The following is a 19,519-nucleotide window of genomic DNA, read 5'->3' as shown; positions in this document are numbered from 1 at the left end:
AATTACATAGACCTAACAGTTAGGAGTTCCACAGGAAAGGATAGGATGTCAGAAAGCAAAGTGACTTGTAAGTCAGACACTTATGCTTTTTCTTTTAAAAACTATCTTAACATATTAATAATATTACTAAAAGACAGTAAAAACTTGTCAAATCACTGGTTACATATTTACTCATATTTCTGTTCTATTTCACATGGCAATAATTCAATTTAACAAACACTTGAAAAGCAATATATCAGGTACTATGGAGGATACAAAGATGTCTAAAAGCCCTTAGTTTCCAAAGGCTCATATATAATTTGAAGATAAAATACGTTACATAAGTATAAGTAAATGATCATAAATATCTAGTTAAAAATTAAGTACTTTGTCCTACTAAATATCAGTATCAAAATAAAAGATAACTGTTTTGACGTCTGCTTTTAATTTCACTTACATTTTAAATATTGAAAAAAATGTAAAAACAGCGCCCAATCACAGGCAGTGATATAGTTTGGATACTTGACCCTGCCTAAATCTCATGTTGAATTGTAATCCCTATTGCTGGAGGTAGAGCCTGGTGGGAGATGTTTGGGTCACGAGGCAGATCCCTCATGGCTTGGTGTTGGTATTGTCTTTGCAATAGCGAGTGAATGGTCATTTAAAAGTTGGTGGCACCTCCCCGCAACTCTTTCTTGCTCCTGCTTTTATACCATGTGATGTGCTGGCTCCTGCTTCAACTTCTGCCATGGGTAAAAGCTCCCTGTGGCCTCCCTAGAAGCCAACCAGATTCTGGTGCCATGCTTCCTATAGAACCAAGAGGCAATTAAACCTCTTTTCATTATAAATCACCCAGTTTCAGACGTTTCTTCATAGCAGTGCAAGAATGGCCTAATATAGACAATATCTGAGGACGCCTGCTTCATACAAAACTTTTAAGGACCACATCCTTAACCTGTCAAAGTTGTACAATATTTCTGCTTGGTAAAATGGCAAAGCCACTTTGACTATGCAAGCTTTAAACTGTTAATGTAAATATATAAAGTAAAAGTATAGTCAATAATGTAGAGTGTAACAAATTAAGTATAAAAAGTTATCAAATATTACTGCATAATATGATCTCAATCTTATAAAGAAAAATACACATATTCACATGACTAGAGTAGTTGAATTATAAATTCCATTATTTCTTCTCCTTTTCTTAATTCAATTCTAGCATACATTATTTGAATAAAAAAGTCACAAGAAAAATAGTAAACTAAGTTTACTATAATACATTTCTGACAATTTAAAATATGCATATATCTCATTGTATTACCTAATCATATGGGACACAATCATTTGTGCTATATGTTATAATCTAATTTCTTATAAAGCACTTTTATTTCATACTGTATTTAAAAATTAGAAAAATTATTTCATTTTCAAAATATTCAATCATGGAAACTCCGAAGAAGTTCAGTTGTGTCTAATATCTTAATAAACATCTTTATTCTTAAGGAACAAAATAGTCATTTTTAACTAGAACAATAAAATTTTAATCTTTATGAAACAAAAGCAAAATATTTGTAATTACAACTAATTTCAAGGACCTTTACATATTTTACTAATACTTACTCCTATACATTTTCACATCTGACATGCAAAAGAATTAAAATAATATTATCTAGAACTTGAGCATAAAATATCAATTTTTAAAAAATTGTTAATAATATTTACCTATACAACATGTCTGAGATCATTAATTTCCGCATTTGGCTTCTTAGTGGAATAAATAAGTAGTCTTACAAGCATAAATGAGAGTTTATTGCTTTTAATTTCACTCATTACATGTACCATGTGTGCCATCTGCATATTAGTTTATAAATTTCCACCAGGCTCACATTATCTTCAAAATTCATTTACCATTTTAAATAATATAATACCTCAAGAGCATGCTGTATTCTGTCTTTGTGTCTTCCAGCATGAGAAAGGTTGCTGGCAATGCTGGAAGTGGTAGTCTCACAAATCTGCTCACCCAAAAGACAGTCTTCTGGTAATAAAGTTTCTGCCCAGAGCCGGCACACACCATCATGACACGAAGTTAATAACACATTACAGACAGAACCCCTAACAACAAAGAGAAATAAATAGAGGTTAACGTGAATATCAATCCCATCAATTAATTAATATTTTGGTTCTTCATGCATAAAGTTAACATTAGAGCAAAACACGATGGAAAAAAGGAATCAATCAAAGACCTTGAAATCATATACAGTATCACTGTGAACATCATAAGAACCGGGAAATTGTTTTGAAAAAAGAACTAGAAATTACTGCTAGATTATACATTCAGGTTCTAGAGGATTATTAGTATCTCCTAAACAAAATATACAAACTAAACAGCAAAAGAAAACCTAATCATTGCAAATTACAGAATGACCATAATAAAAGATCATTAAATGTAATTAAACTATCTGGCTTATGGCAGTAGTTTCACTTTACATCATCCTTCCTATAACCCAAACAGTTACAAATAAATAATTATCTTCATCATAAAACTGTAAGGAGAATATCATAAAACCATTTCCATTAAGTTAAAATAAGCAAAAATGGCACGGCATGGAGCAACGAAAGTAACTTACCTCTTGGTTACAAAGGAACAAAAAAATCATTCTCCCTTTTAAAAAAGGCTCATATAGAATCTAAGTCAAAAGTATTCTGCAAATAGATGCAGATGACTTAAGTAGAATAGACTTTTTATTTAGATTCAAAAAGTATATAAATTTCCCATGTTATCATTTACTGAGTATCTCTACAATGTGTGCTATATTTCCTATCAGGCATAAACAATCCTCAGATATATTTAGTAGGCGAAATAACCCTCCCTCAAGAACAAACTAGATTTCTAAGCAAGCTTCTGAGTGCCCAACAGCTTTCTAGACCTGTATAAAATAATCATTTGTATAAGCTGTTTTGCAGTTTATTTAATCTTCTAAATACCTTTAAGAGGTGCCACAACGATGAGGAAAAAATGTATAATAAAAAATTATTTGAGAAACTTCTGTTGACAGCCCTCAGATTAAAAAAAAAAAAAAAGTACAACCTGGCCACTTTCTTCAGACTACATTATATGCTTTAGCACCATATATATAATTGACAGTTTTATACTGATATATTTCCCTTCAGTATGTGCTTTCCTGTTATTTGCAAACATTTTCTTGCTAGGATCTGCTAGTACCACAGCTACTACTAACAATTTCATTGCCTGGACACAAAGTATGTGCAAAGGCCTGTACTAAGCACTTCCCACCCACAAACTACATTTTAGTTTCACAACTCTCGGAGGTAGGTACTATTACTACCCTCATTCTACAGAGAAAAACTGAGGCATAGACAGCTTAAGAAATTTAGTCAAAAACTCATGAAGCTAACAGGATTTGATTTCAGGCAGCTTGATGCCACAGCCTATGCTATTAATTGCCACCATGTAAATAAACTAAAAGGACTTTACTTTCATTATTTTTATAAACATAAAAGGATACAAACTAAAGTTGTATGATTCATTCATCTAACCTGGGCATATACTTGCTAGTTTTACGCCATGAAAAACCTGTCACAGCTCGGGGATGTGCCAAGTAAACAAAGGAAAATTGAGTAGAGGACTGTCTCCTTTTCACTTCATGATGATCCTGAGGTATAATTGAAGACTTCCAACCAGTCATAGGATACCACACTTTCAAAAGACAATCATCCTGAAAAATATATAGGTCAATATAATTTGTACATACACAATTCAAAATTTAAGTGGTTTGAAGAGGTTTTAAAAATTAAGCTATATATCTAAAAACTAAAAAGTGACTTATACAGAATACAAAACATCTTAAAATTACGTTTATTAAATACTATTCTTGAAAAATAAATGAACCTATTCATTATCAATCTTTTCTGTGTGATAGTGTTTTTCAAATGCAGACTGATGCCAAATTTCCCCATTTAGACATAAATTGGTCAGTGCAGAGAAAAGATTCTGATGCCAGCCCCTTGGATAAGTTAGTTAAGAAAGAATTAGAAAGATTCATGCTATCTTTTCAGTAATTGTTAACCCTTCCTTTTTGAAGTGGTCTATCACAGTGAAACCCTTCACCCTTCACCTCATGAATATGAATTGTTTCTTGCTCTAAATCAGGAGTCAGCAAACTTTTCTGCAAAGGGCCAGATGGTAAGTAAGTTAGGCTTTGTGGGCTACACATGTCTATGACAGAGATTCTTCTTTTTTTCTTACAACCCTTTAAAAAGGTAAAAAAAAAAAAACTTTCTTAGCTCTTGGACCACAGTTCTGCGATCTCTAAGTGATGAGAAAGCATGCAGGTAGCTGTCAGGAACCACCTCTATGTCCACTTAAAATATTTACAAGTATAACAATAGGCACTGACTTAATCATTTTACTTAGTTCTAACAATTTAGTTAAAGGCTAAATAATTGTATTTTAACAAACTATCTTTTATAGTGCTTTATAATCAATAATAAAAACTGCATTAAAGGGAAATAATAAATGTTATCACTTATGCAAAAATATAACCTCTGAGAAATTTTGAAATTATGTATTCCTGAAAAGTATGCATTGGTCCAAATATTTTCATCTCGACTAGACAGACAATTCTGTTTTTTCCATCTTGGTACTCATTCTCAATTTATGCTACATAATGAAACATACATTTCCATTAATGTCTCATTTTTTGGATATTTTAATTATACAGCAAATCTTTTAAGTGCTTGCCCTCAGACAGCCACTTAACAATGTACTAGTTGCTTTCCTCCAAGTGTCTTCTTCAGCATAGCATCATTTTCACATAATCAAATTTACAGCACATTCTATGCAGTGGTTTCAGACTATGTAACACAGAAATTCTAGAAGTATCTGAGAGCCCCTCAAAAGTCACAATGGAAATACAAAGAGCCCCACGAGCAGGTGATACTCTAGCCCTTCTCCCACTCCCACCAAGCTCCCCCTCAAATGAAGCAGTCCCTCTTTCATCTGTTATTGTCTACAACTGTAAAACCACAACAAAATTAATCACTGATAACAGAAAGATATCCAGAAAAGTCCCAAATATTTGAAAACTAAAAACTTCAAAATTACAGGGGAAATTTTTAAATATGTTGAAAATATGAATGAAAATGAAAGTACAACATATCAAAATGGGAGAGTAGTAGTTACCTGAGTGCATGGGGGAAACTCCTAGCTTTTTTTTTTTAAGTTCACTTTCGTTTAGTGTTTTTGTGTTATTTATTTATTTAATTTCCATAGGTTTTGGGGGAACAGGTGGTGTTTGGTTACATGAATAAGTTATTTAGTGGTGATTTGTGGGATTTTGGTGCACCCATCGCCCAAGCAGTATACATTGTACCCAATTTGTAGTCTTTTATCCCTCACCCTCCTCCCACCCTTCCTCCCTAGTCCCCAAAGTCCACTGTATCATTCTTATGCCTCTGCATCCTCACAGCTTAGCTCCCACTTATGAATGAGAATATACAATGTTTGGTTTTCCATTCCTGAGTTACTTTACTTAGAATAATGGTCTCCAATTCAATCCAGGTTGCTGCGAATGTCATTATTGCATTCCTTTTTATGGCTAAATAGCATTCCATGGTGTGTGTGTGTGTGTGTGTGTGTGTGTGTGTGTATATGTATATATATCACAATTTCTTTATCCACTCATTGATGGGTATTTGGGCTGGTTCTATATTTTTGCAGCTGCAAATTGTACTGCTATAAACACGCGTGTGCAAGTATCTGTTTCATATAATGACTTCTTTTCCTCGGGATAGATACCCAGTAGTGGATAGCTGGATCAAATGGTAGTTCTACTTTTGTTCTTTAAGGAATTTCCACACTGTTTTCCATAGTGGTTATACTAGTTTACATTCCTAACATCAGTGTAAAAATGTTCCTTTTATATCACATCCCCACCAACATCTATTATTTCTTGGTTTTTTGGTTATGGCCATTCTTGCAGGAGTAAGGTGGTATTGCATTGCAGTTTTGGTTTGCATTTCCCTGATCATTAGTAATGCTGAGCATTTTTTCATATGTTTGTTGGCCATTTGTATATTTTCCTTGCAGAATTGTCTACTGATGTCTTCAGTCCATTTTCTGATGGGATTGTTTGGTTTTTTCTTGCTATTTTGTTTGAGTTCCTTATAGATTCTGGATATTAGTCCTTTGTCGGATGTATAGATTGTGAAGATTTTCTCCCACTCTGTGGATTGTCTGTTTACTCTGCTGTTTCATTTACTGTGCAAAAACTTCAGGAAAGGATATGACCAAAAAAAAGAAACCACAGACCAATATCCCTGATGAATATAGATGCAAAAATCCTTAACAAAATACTAGCTAACCAAATCCAACAGCATATCAAAAAGATTATCTACCATGATCAAGTAAGTTTCATACGAGGGTTGCAGGGATGGTTTAACATTCGTAAGTCAATACATATGACACACCACATAAACAGAATTAGAAACAAAATCACATGGTCATCTCAACAGATGCAGAAAAAGCACTTAACAAAATCCAGCATCCCTTTATCATTACAACCCTCAGCAAAATCAGCATACAAGGGACAACCCTTCCCCTCAAGAAATCTTCTCAACCTAGCCCTTGAAAAACCCAGTTTTTCACTCAAAGGCATAATCTTCTCTCAAAGAAAATGCTGCATTTTTAATTATAAATTGACAACTTATAATTGTATAAATTCACAGAGTATGAAGTGATGTTATAATTCACAAATATAACACAATAATTACATCAAGCTAATTAACATATCCATCACCTCAAATACTTAACATTTTTTATGGTGAGAAGACTTGAAATTTACTCTTAGCAATTTAAAAATATACAATATTCTATTACTAACTATATTCACCATACTTCACAAAAGAACTCAAAAGAAGAAAAGATATATTCCGTTTTTTGAAGAAAACAGGATACTTTAAATTACTTACAAATTTTACAAAATAACCAAGTGTCATTTTTTAAAGTGTTCCAATACAAACTTTTTGAACATAAACAAATAAAATTTCAGCAAACATCTCCTAGTAAGCAAACCAGAGAAAACCAATTCTTGAACTAAAGATTTAATCAGGTATGTCTTGTGGGAGAAAAAAGGCTCTTTAGTAAGTAAGGTTTTATTTTAAGCTCAGATAGAAATTTAAAATACTCTTAAGCCTAAGAAAAATTTAATTTACCACATTTGTAAAAAATAGATCTTACCAGCCAAAGTCCTCAATGAACTGTAATATTAAAAATCCTGGAAGTAATTGAATTTGAGTCTCACAACACCTGAAATAAAATCCTGTCATGTGTAGCAGAGGCGGTGGAAAATGCCTTCTAGTGGGAGATCCACACAGTGACCATCTGTTTTATCAACTCAAATCTGGCTTTATTAACAGAAGCAGAACAAATTGTACCAAAAAAAAAAAAAAAAAAAAAAACTGCCCAACATTCCAAAGTTACTTTCTGTTCTTTTTATCAGGATAATCTTAATCAGATGTGGTATATTCTCAAAAATGTGAGAAAATAGCTTTTTTAATTCAAGACACATTTGCTCAACCTCCATAGGATCCTCACCAGAAAAGCATTCTTATCTTTCCATAAGAATTATGAAACACTTAACTCTTAGGATAACTGAATATAAACAGCTTAGGGAGACATGACTAACACAGTGAAAAAAACACTCATCTAGAAAATAAAATTTTTGTGGACATTTTGACAGTCCATATGTCTCTTTTAGGGAAGGGTAGGCATCCTATAGTTTGTTTCAAGCTACTATTCTTAATTCAATCTGATTACATATACTTTAATATTTTTCGTAAGAACCAATTATTATACATTTGATTATGTCCAGATACAGATTAATTAAAGAGCCAAATTTCACTCTAAGCAAACTCAATGGTTTTCCAACCATTCTCAGGATTAAAAACAAAATCAGTCCTCAACATACTAATAGATAATGATGATGTGCCATAAACTGCCTGTACAACTATGAAACAGTTACAAGATTCACTCAAACAACAAGTATTTATTGAATGAAGCTACTGTGTGAATGGCTGGGGATATAGCTGGGGCAGAGGAAGACACGGAAGTAATAAAATATATTTCCTCATCCCACAAGAGCTTATTCTCTAGAAAGGAAGGCAACATTAAGTAAGGATATAAATTATTGTTTTAATTACAATTGTGATAAGCACTATAAGAAAGAAGCAGGAAAGTATTTAATTAGGAGACTTGACCTTGCCTGGGAAATAAGAGGTTTCCTTAAGGAAGTGGTATTTAAACTGAGAGTTGAAGGATACATAAAAGATGACCAGGCAAAGAAGCAGGAAGGCTGGGTATTCTAGGTATTCCCTAAACATAAAGAACAGCACATAAAAAGACCTGGAAGCAGGAAAGAGCCTGGCATATTCAAGGCCTTGAAAGGACATCAGTATGGTAGGCATTAAGGTGGGAATGAAGCTGGAGAGGCACAGAAGGGTCAGATCATACAGCAGAGCCTCACAGGCCATGGTAAAGATCATAATCTTCATTTTAAGAGCAACAGGAGTCATTAAAGGGTGGTGAAAAAGGAAAATGGCATGTTCAGGTGGCTGGCTCCTGTGGGCAGACCGATCAGAGGATGTCTGCAGGACATCACTTAAGGGACTACTATAAAGGTCCGCAGCCCCGAAGATGCTGACACAGGCAGTGGCAGTGGAGGGCAGAGATGTGGACTTCATCCCTTTTTAAAAACCTTAGCTTCTTCTGTGATCACTAAGATCATTAATTAAAACTTTATGATTCCACAAAAGTTTCTTTGCTTTAATTTATGCAGTTAGGCCTGTACTATCTATAGATGTTCAAACTGTTCTCCATATGTTCTAGGTCATTTGACAAAATTAATTGATAGTCCCTCCTTGAACCTTTTTTCTTGGCTTCTCTAATGTCACATTCTCCTGGTTTTCCTTCTATTTTAGTGGCTACTCCTTCCCAGCATCCTTTATAGGCATCTCCCCCCTCTCCATCATTTCTTAGTGTTTGAGGATCCTAGGATTTGATCCTGAGTCCCATTTTCTTCTCTAATACACATTTTCTCCCTAATTTCATCCAGACCCATAACTTTAAATACCACCTTTGGATAAAGAATTCAAATTGCCACAGAACTCCTGACTCTCTTATCTTATCTGATATCTTAACCCAGATGCATCTCAAACTTTGGTCTAACCATTACACTCCAGCTTTCTGTTGCTCTTTAACAAGCCCTGCTAATTTCTATTTCAGAGCATTTGCACTTGGTGTTTGTTCCCTTGGCCAAAACACTCTTTCCCCTGAACTTCAGTTTTCCCCTTCGTAGTATTCAATTCTCAGTTTAAAGGTATCTCTTCAGCAAAGCTTTCTCTAAAGATCACCCACTCTAATAGACACCCAGTCACACTACCACATTATTCTGTCTTAATTTTCTGGATAGCACTTGTTAATACTTGATTTTTTTCTGTTTTTCCTCACCAGAAGTTAAGTCCTGTAAGAACAAAAGCCTTGTCTGTCATCTTCATCATAAGATTGCCAGCACACACAACGGTTCAGGGTATATGGTGGTATTCAAAAGAGTATCTGCTAAACATGTGAATGAAGGTTGTTAATTTCAGATATAATTTCAAATCAATTTTTCCTCCAAAATGCACTATCAATTTTACATATATAAAGTCTATCATGATATGAATACAACTATAAAAGATTCTCATGTGCCTTACCAGTGTAGACTGCTAGAATTCTAAAATGCATTTTCTTTGACCAGTTTATATGATTAAAAAAAAAATCAGACAATATATATGTTAAAGTAGTTGATCCTTGAACAACATGAGTTTGAACTGCACACATCCACTTACATACAAATTTTCTTCTGCCTCTGCCACCCAAGAGAGCAAAACCAACCCCTCCTCTTCTTCCTCCTCTCCCACCTACTAAATGTGAAAATGATGAGGATGAAGACCTTATGATCATCTACATCCACTTAATGAATGCTTAATTTATTTTCTCTTCCTTAAGGTTTTCTTAATAACATTTTTCTTCTCTTCCTTAAAAGAGTATAGTATATATTGGATGCCACATGCAGGGTTTAAAAAAAAAAAGTAGAGTATATAATACATATACAAAACGTGTTAATTTACTGTTTATTTTATTGGAAAAGCTTCCAGTCAACAGTAGGCTATTAGTAGTTAAGTTTCTGGAGACTCAAAAGTTAGACAGGGATTTTTGACTGTGCAGGGGGTTGGATCACCTAACTGCCATGTTGTTCAAGGGTTAACGGTACATGAGTCAAGGAAAACTTAAGTGTATACAATACCTGCCCATGATCAGAGTGCCATTAATGATATTTAAAAGGAGGCAACAGGAAAACATGCTCCAAATGATGCACAGTATGTACAATAACCAAGCTGACATCAGCAATGACTAACTGGGAATATTATAAGGCTGGATTCCAGAATGACTCTCCAGCAGCTCTCTGACCACACTGAACTAGTCCTATATTAAATCATCCATAGGTTCACCTATTACGGACTTAAGTCAAAGGAATGATTGGCTTTATTAATCACTTATTAACATGTGGTAATCCTAAGAAATATGAGTAACAAAAAAAAAAAAGACAAATCTGTGAGTTTTTTCAGTCAAATTTTAGGAGTAATGGGGTATTTGTTTTTAAAGATCCAAAGTTTCAAAGGTGACTGCCTAGTTTTAGAGATCAAGACATGAATTACGCAAAATAAAATAAAAAAGGAAAAAAAGACATGAATTATATTATTTTTCAAACTGTTTTGCCTGTGATTCTGATAAGTGTTCCCTTCATGAGAAACCCACGCTTCTCAAATATTACACAAAATTATTCACACGTCTCTACATTTCTATCCAGAAACACTAAGTATGTTTTATTATTTGTAGATTATTGAACTGGCTTATCAAAATTTCAGTGTTTTATTCTTGAAATCTAGTTTTAACAATAGTGAGGCAAATTAGCTGGAGTGGAGTATGCAGGGGTGAGAGCAGGAGATAAGGCTGAAGCAGTGACGAGAGTCCTGATAAGCACGGAGCATGCTAAACCATCATAAAGACTTGGGCTTTTGGTAACTGAAATGGAAAAACTTTTGACAGTTTTGTACAGAATATGAGTAACAAGATCTGACAACATTTAAAAAAGATCACTCTAGGCCAGGCGCGGTGGCTCACACCTATAATCCCAGCACTTTGGGAGACCAAGGTGGGGAGATGACTTGAGGCCAGGAGTTCAAGACCAGCCTGGTCATGATGATGAAACTCCGTCTCTTTTAAAAATACAAAAATTAGCCAGGTGTGGTGGCACATGCCTGTAATCCCAGCTACCAGGGAGGCTGAGGCACAAGAACTGCTTGAACCCAGGAGGCAGAGGTTGTAGTGAGCCAAGATCGCGCCACTACACTCCCGCCTGGGTGACAGAGTGAGACTCTGTCTCAAAAAAATAATTTAAAAAATCACTCCACCTGCTGGTTTGAACACAGATGGTACAGAAGTACAGCAAAAATGGGAAACCAATTAATTTAACACAATAATACAAGTGATAAATAATGGTGGCTTCAACCAGATTATAAGAGTGGAGGTGGTACAGAAGTAAGCAAATTGTGGATATATTCTAAAGGTGAGCCATCAGGGAGTGGACTGAGGGGGTGGGGAAGTGGAGATCAGGGGCGAGGTACAGGCAAAAAATACAAATTTGAATGTCATTAGCATACAAAAATGGTATTTAAATGGCATCAGAAACTTTTGAGACTAGAAGAGCCCTGGGTACTCCAACATTTAAAAGTAGAAAAGATAACACTAACAACTAAGCAGGGGTAGCCAGAGTTAAAAATAAGCAGAGCACAGAAGACTTTTTAGGGCAGTAAAAAGACTTATAAAATTGATATAAGTAAAAAGACTTAAAAAATTGAGATGAATGAAGAAAGAGGGAAGGCACAAATAACTAATATCAAAACTGAAGAAGAAATCATTATACATGTATTATAGATATTAAAAAATAAGGTGTTTTATACAATTTTGTGCCAATAAATTTCAAAATCTAAATAAAACCGAAAAATTATAGGTAAATACAACTTACCAAAACTGACATACAAAAGAAAAAGAAAATCTGAATAATTTAAAAAACTGAATCCCACAAAGAAAATTCCTGATTCAGATGGCTTCACCAGCAAATACTTAAGAATAAAACTATATCAATCTTACATAAAATCTTCACAAAAGAGAGCTTTCCAACCCATTTATAAGGCCAGCATAACATCAACATAAAAATCTGTCAAGGACATTATGAAAATGGGAAAATTATTGGCCGAATCTCACTCTAACACATAAATCTTAAACAAAAGATCAGCAAATCAAATCCAACAAGGATAATACATTATAATGAAGTTGGGATTGTTCCAGGAATACAAGGTTTACAAAATCAGTCCATGTATTTCATCTTATTAAAAGATTTAAAAGATGGTCAGACACAGTGGCTCATGCCTGTAATCCCAGCACTTTGGGAGGCCGAGGCAGGTGGATTATCTAACGTCAGGAGTTCGAGACCAGCCTGGTCAAAATGGTGAAACTTTGTCTCTACCAAAAATACGAAAATTAGCTGGGCATGGTAATGGGTGCCTGTAGTCCCAGCTACTTGGGAAGCTGAAATGGGAGAAATACTTGAACCTGGGAAGCTGAGACTGCAGTAAGCTGAGATTGTGCCGCTGCAATCCAGCCTGGGTGACAGAGCGAGACTCTGTCTCCAAAAAAAAGATAAAAATTGTCTCATTAGATGCAGAAAGAATGCTTGCTCAAATTCTGTATCGTTTGTGGTTTAGAAAAACAACCTAGCAAACAACAAATAGAAGGAAAGTTTCTTTATCCGAAAAAAAAGTATCTACCACAAACATCAACAGTAAACATTGTATTTATGATGACACAGTGAAGGGTATCCCTTTGAGACTGGGAACAAGAAAAAGATACCTGTTATCACCACATTTATTCAGCACTCTACTAGAGGTCCTAGACACTGTGGTTTAAAAAAAAAAAAAAAAAAAGGAAAAATACGAAACATGGGAGAATGACAAAAGATGAACTAGGGCTTTCATTATTCATAGATGATATTACTGTGTACACATAAAATCCAAAATTATCTACAGAGGAATTATTAGAATTAATGAGTTTAGTAAGGGTGCTGGGCATAAAGCCAATATACAAAAACTGCATTTCTATATACCAGTAACAATTATTTTTCCAAAATTTACATAATGACTCCATTTATAACAGTATCAAAGACATCAAATATCTAGGAATTAATCCCAAAAGATATCTGGGACCTTCACAGAGAAAATTATAAAACATTACTGAGGAAAAAAAGGTCTAAAATAAATGAACAGATACATCATGTTCATAAATGGGAAGACTAAATATAGTAAAGATGTCGATTCTCCCCAAACTGACCTATACAGTCAATGTAATATCAATCAGAAACATAAGAGGTTTTCTGTTTGCTTTGTGAAATTTATCATTTATTCTAAAATTCATATAGAAATGCAAAGGGCCAAGAATAGATAAGATGATCTTAAAAAAGAAAAGAGGGTAGGACTTGCCCTACCAGATATCAAGACTTAATTTAAAGCTACAGCAATTAAGTCAGGTGGCACTAGTACAAGGAAAGACCAATGAACTAGAGAAAAGAGCCCAGAAACAGACCTACAGAGATATGGACATTTGATTTTATGACAAAAGTGGTAATGTAGAACAATGAAGAAAGGGAAGATTTTTTCCAATAAATTGTTCAAGACAACCAAATATCCATAAGGAAAAAACAAAACTTGACCTTCTTCAAATCACACCTAAACATTATTTCACATAGATTTTAGACTTAAATGTGAAAGACAAAACATAAAATGTCCATATTCTAGACCAGAGGTTCTTGACCTGAGGTCCTCTGACCCAAAGGTCCTGTGGATAGACTTCAAGATATAAAAGTTACTTTTGACACATCATTTGTATCCCCTCATGCCTTAGCGTTTTGGTGTGCCAGTTTCAACTGCAAGCATCTACATATTTTTGTCTGAAGTTTTCCAGGAGCTGGTTATGAGTGATGAGAACTGATGCCTGGCCCTAACCCGCCTTCAACTGATATGTGTGAAGAACATGTGTAAGGAACATGATGCAAGTGAGGAACACGGGCTCCCAGAGGACCCAGAAATTCAAGCTTCTTAATACACTTAATAAAGGTTATTAAGTGCCTTTATTTCCCTGCCTCCAATCCAAAATATTTCGTGTGATCATTCCCCCATATTAATTACTTACACTTGAACCCTTATCTCAGGGTCTGCTTCTGAAGAAACCAAGAAAACTGAGACCCAAAAGTACCATGAACCTTAATGGGGAAAAACAATTACTTATTTTCATAAATGCTAATTGAAAAAAACAAATCAAAAGTAGTATTGGCAGTACGTATGACTATGTCTCTAACAGAATCAAAGATGTTTTCATATCACATTTTTTTACACTCATTTCTACTTTGAAATTGTTAGTTATTGGAACTGCTACTAAACCGCACATGATTGCAGTCTTCCTGTCTATATTGTTCATGCAACCGTTAAGCAACTACCTCTGTGCCAACTAACTGCTGAGCAATAGAACAGTAAAGTTTAACGTTTCTACAACTAGAGATCAACCCAAAAAGCCTTCAGTGAATTTTGTTGTTCTTGGAAAGCCTATCCTCACCTTATAAAGTGAGATATTGAAGTTTTAATTCCACATACAATAGCTAAACACAATTAAAACTGCCCATATTTTAAGTGCAATTTTTGTTACTGAACGCATTAATTTAAAAGTACATAATGTCTCTACCAATGTATTTTTTAATATCTTGAAGCTGTATTTCAATAATTTATTTCTTTTGCAATGCTACATATTTTATTTTATGCATTTAAAAACATCATACTATGAGGAAGGTTATTAAAGGCTTCACTAGATTTCCAAAGGAATTCACAGCACAAAAAATCTTAAAACAACTCTGGTCTAGAAGCTTATATAACATATGAAAATCCTCAGAATCTCAGAGTAGGAAAAACTTATTAAATAGGACTCAGAAAAACACTGATATATTTGACATTAAAATCAAATATCTCTATTCATCAAAAGATACCATTAAGAGAATGAATGAGCAACTAATGGAGTGGGAGAAGATCTTTGCAAAACATGTAACTGACAAAAAGCTCATATCCATAATAAAGAACTCCTACAAATCAACAAAACACCAAAAACTATTTTAAAAACGGGCAAGGAGCTTGCCCAGTTACTTTCTTTTAAATCAGTCATCCAAATACCCAATAAATAAATGAAAAGGTATTTAGCCTCATTAATAATCAGGGAAATGCACTTTAAAACTACAAGGAGGCCAGGCACAGTGGCTCACACCTGTAATCCCAACACTTAGGGAGTCCAAAACAGAAGGATCACTTGAGGCCAGGAGTTCACAACCAGCCTGGGCAACATAAGGAGATCCCATCTCTACCAAAAAAATAAATAAATAAAACTTAGCCAGCCATGGTGGGCATGCCTGTAGTCGCAGCTACTCAGGAGGCTGAGGCAGGAGGATTGCTTGAGCCCAGGAGTTCAAGGTTACAGTGAGCTATGATCAACTGACATACTATGTATATATGTGTGTGTGTATATATATAACATATAACCAAGCAATTCTATTCCTATGTATATACCCAAGAGAAATCCACACAAGAGCCTAACAAACATGTATAAGACATCTGCTGCAGCATTATTTAATACATGTCAGAATGGCATGGCATATCAGTGGGAAAAGAAAGAACTATTCAGTAAATGTTATTGAGACAATTTTCATTTGGATGAGGGACTTAATTATAAGAGATTAAATTTTATGATTTTAGGAGAAAATAGAATACTTTTATAGCATCACAGTAAGAAATTTTCCTAAACAAGATTCAAACTACATTTAACCCACAATATATGTGGATATTTTTGTAAAATCTTTATACTTCAAAAGTAGATACTGAAATATTTACAGATGAATGACATCAGTGACACAAGACTAAATAACCCAACTGGGGGAGAAGTAGTACAGATGAAATAAGATTGGCTGAGTGATAACTGCTGAAGCTAAGTGATGGGTACAGAGGAGTTCAGTACATTTCTGTTCATGATTGAAGAAAATTTTTTTAAATTTAAGTCATCACAAATAAAGGGAAAAGAGACTACCGGGCAACATAATGAAACCTTATTTCTACAAAAAAAAAAAAAAAAAAAACAAGCAAACAACCAAAAAAACTAGTGCACACCTAGATGGTGCACACCTGTAGTCCCATCTGAGGTAGGAGGACTGCCTGAGCCCAGATCGACACTGCAATGAGCCGTGATTGTGCCACTGCACGCCAGCCCGGGTGACAAATTGAGACTCAGTCTCAAAAAAATAAAAAGAAAGAAAAAGAAAAACACAAACTCTGTGAAGTTCAAAACTGTGGAAAACTAAATATTATCTTATTTGGGAATTTAGATGAATGAAACTTTTTTAAATAAAATAATAAACATGACAATCAGGATTCTGGTTGCCTGGGGTGGGAGGAGAGGAAGGAGATGCATGGAGAAAGATAAAGGATCCATTTGTGTCATGCTCTTTTTCTCAAGTTGAGGAGTAGGGTACATGTGTATTTGTTTAATTGTTTATCATATCTTATACAACATGTTTTATATATACTTTTTTAATTTATGAAATATTTTGTAATTTTTAAAAAATCAGAGAATTTTAAAACCTCTTAAAAATTAAAAATTTAATAGCAGAAAAAAATTACTTTGAAGTTACATCTGAAAAGTCCCCCAGAAATTAAAAGAAAAAGATGAACAAGTGGAAAACAGTAAAGGGGGAAAATACTAAAATACAGAATTAATGTAAAAGTACCCATAACTGAATAAGAAAAGATCCAGAGAAAGAAGGAAATAATACAAAAGAAATAATATAAAATAATCTCTCAGAATTGAAAGACATGAGTTTCAGATTTAACAGGTCCCCCAGATGTTGTGGTGTTAGTTGGATAGTGTGCTTTGGCTTTGGTTCTGGGTGGGAGAAGAAGAGTCGTCTTCATACAATTTCTTCAGCCACTTTTATTCTTCAGTGTCAGCACTTCACTTTCATTCTTTGTCAGTGTCAGCAGTGTCTGTGAGTTACTCATTGTCTTAGGTTGTGGTTGGTAGCAGAGGCTGTGGTGAGGCTTTGCTGCAGACAGGGACACCAGACAGGCCAGTTCTGGGGCACACGTGGTGGCAGAGGCAGGCCAGGCATGCTGGCCCTTGGGCTCCCAGGCAGCATACATGGACACCAGCAGTCACAGGTCCAGGAGGACCAGTCCTTGGGCCTACAGTCAGCTTGCTCAGGTGCCAGTGGTTATGGAAAACAGCACGGAGTTTTCTCCAAAAAACAAAACTAGAACTATCATACAATTCATCAATCCCACTACTGGGTATTTACCCAAAACAAAGAAAATCAGTATATCAAAGGGATAGCTCCACTCTCATGTTTACTGCAACACTATTCACAATAGCCAAGATACAGAATCAACCTAGATGCCCATCAGTAAATGAAGGGATAAATGAAATGTAGTAAATATACACAGTGGAATACTATTAGGCTGTACAAAGGACAAAATCCTGTAATTTGTAGTAACACAAATGGTCATTATGTTACGTGAAATAAGACAAGCACAGAAAGAAAAAATACCACATTTTCTCAATTTTATGTGGCAGCTAAAAAAGGAGATGAGAAGTTGGTTAATTGGCGCAAATACACAGATAGATGGAATAAGTTATAGTGGTCAATAGTACAGTAGGGTGGCTATGGTTAACAATAATATATTCTATTTTTTTTTTTTTTTTTTTTTTGAGACGGAGTCTTGCTCTGTTGCCCAGGCTGGAGTGCAGTGGCGCATCTCAGCTCACTGCAAGCTCTGCCTCCCGGGTTCACGCCATTCTCCTGCCCCAGCCTCCCCAGTAGCTGGGACTACAGGCCCCCACCGCCACGCCCGGCTAATTTTTTTTGTATTTTTTTTTAGTAGAGACGGGGTTTCACCATGTTAGCCAGGATGGTCTCGATCTCCTGACCTCGTGATCCGCCTGTCTCAGCCTCCCAAAGTGCTGGGATTACAGGCGTGAGCCACTGTGCCCGGCCTGTATATTTCAATTAACTAGAATATTTGAAATGTTCCCAACATAGAAAGAGATAAACATCTGAGGTGATGGATATCCTAAATACTCTAATTTGACCATCATTACACATTACACATGTATCAAAATATCACATGTATCCCACATATATATCAATAAAAAAAGTTTACTGAGATATAAGATGGAGGGTCAGTGATTTTCAACCCAATTCTATGTCCGAGAAAATCAAGCATAAGAAGAAAATCTTTCAGACATGTAAGGCCTGAGAAGTGTTTTTTCCTATTCACCTTTCTTCAGGAACCTATTGGGGGATATCGCCATCAAAACAAGAAAAAAGGAAGATAAATGATGCCAAGAAACAGAAAATTCAACATAGGAGAGAGGCAAAGAGAATTTCCCAAAGTTGGTAAAATAAAACCCGAAAATGGTAGCTCTGCTATTTTAGACTGGTAGAGCAATTAAGCTGAATGAGAGCAAAGAGAACTCATGTTCCCAGAACACCACCTATGTGGGATTATACTGAGAAAAAAGTCAAAGCAGTTCTAAGGATGAATTAGGTATATAGGGAAAAAAGCAAACCATAAAACAAAGTAATTATTATCTCCAAAGTAATTACCACTAAGAATATTCTGTACAATCTTAATAATGTAAACAATAACTGTGATTCACCCAAAATCATGAGATACCTACATCAGTAAGATAGGAGCAAGTGAAATGAATATGTGTATGTATTAGATTTGAAGATGAGGTTGGGGATATCAACCCCTCCCCTTTATCAAGCTAAAGGCTCAGCTTCTACAGTGGGAAGGCAAAAAGTAATTCACATAACTCAGGGGGCTGGGCAGAGAGAATCAAGATATGGGAGCACCTCAAGCTACTCAAGGACATGGAAGGAAATATCAAAATATTCAACTTGACAAATAATTGCCTCCTGGACACAGGAATTAGCGTGGGAATAATGAGGCAAGGAGTACATCTTCTCATTGTGAATCCAGTATTATTTTACTTTTTAAGTTAATGTACATATGCTATTTTTAAACACAAAACTTAGTTTTTAAAAATGCAAATGAGCCAAGGTCAAATAAGAGTAACACGAATAGCCATTATTTCCCTAGTGCCTACAACCTGTGAGCACAACACCAGGTCTTTTACAAACACCACTTGTATTCTTCAGGCCAGCTTTGCCAAGGAGGATTAGCCCAGTTTTACAGATGAAAAAACTAAAATAAAAATAAATAAGGAATATTTTTAATTATTTTATTGTTTCTTTCATATGTTTTTGTTTGATCCTTT

The 19,519-nt window shown here is 34.9% G+C and overlaps 1 protein-coding gene across 6 annotated transcripts in view; it reads right to left on the bottom strand.

Annotated features, from left to right (window-relative positions):
* The window catches only part of DMXL2 (Dmx like 2), a 174,068-nt gene that overhangs the window by 102,537 nt on the left and 52,012 nt on the right, over positions 1-19,519 (bottom strand). For all 6 annotated transcript variants that reach the window (XR_004181290.1, XR_004181291.1, XM_031661417.1 and 3 more), the window contains exons 7-8: positions 3,535-3,713; positions 1,905-2,088 (exon numbers count right to left, since the gene is read on the bottom strand). Coding sequence is in view for 4 of the 6 variants with exons in the window: in XM_031661417.1 (XP_031517277.1) it covers positions 1,905-2,088; positions 3,535-3,713 (363 nt within the window). In the remaining 2 variants the exon portion in view is untranslated. The remainder of the gene's footprint in view (positions 1-1,904; positions 2,089-3,534; positions 3,714-19,519) is intronic.

This window comes from Papio anubis, unplaced genomic scaffold, assembly GCF_008728515.1.
Source record: "Papio anubis isolate 15944 unplaced genomic scaffold, Panubis1.0 scaffold147, whole genome shotgun sequence".
Taxonomy (NCBI): domain Eukaryota; kingdom Metazoa; phylum Chordata; class Mammalia; order Primates; family Cercopithecidae; genus Papio; species Papio anubis.
Note: the sequence above shows the minus strand (reverse complement) of the source record. Positions and strands in the feature narration are given on the sequence as shown.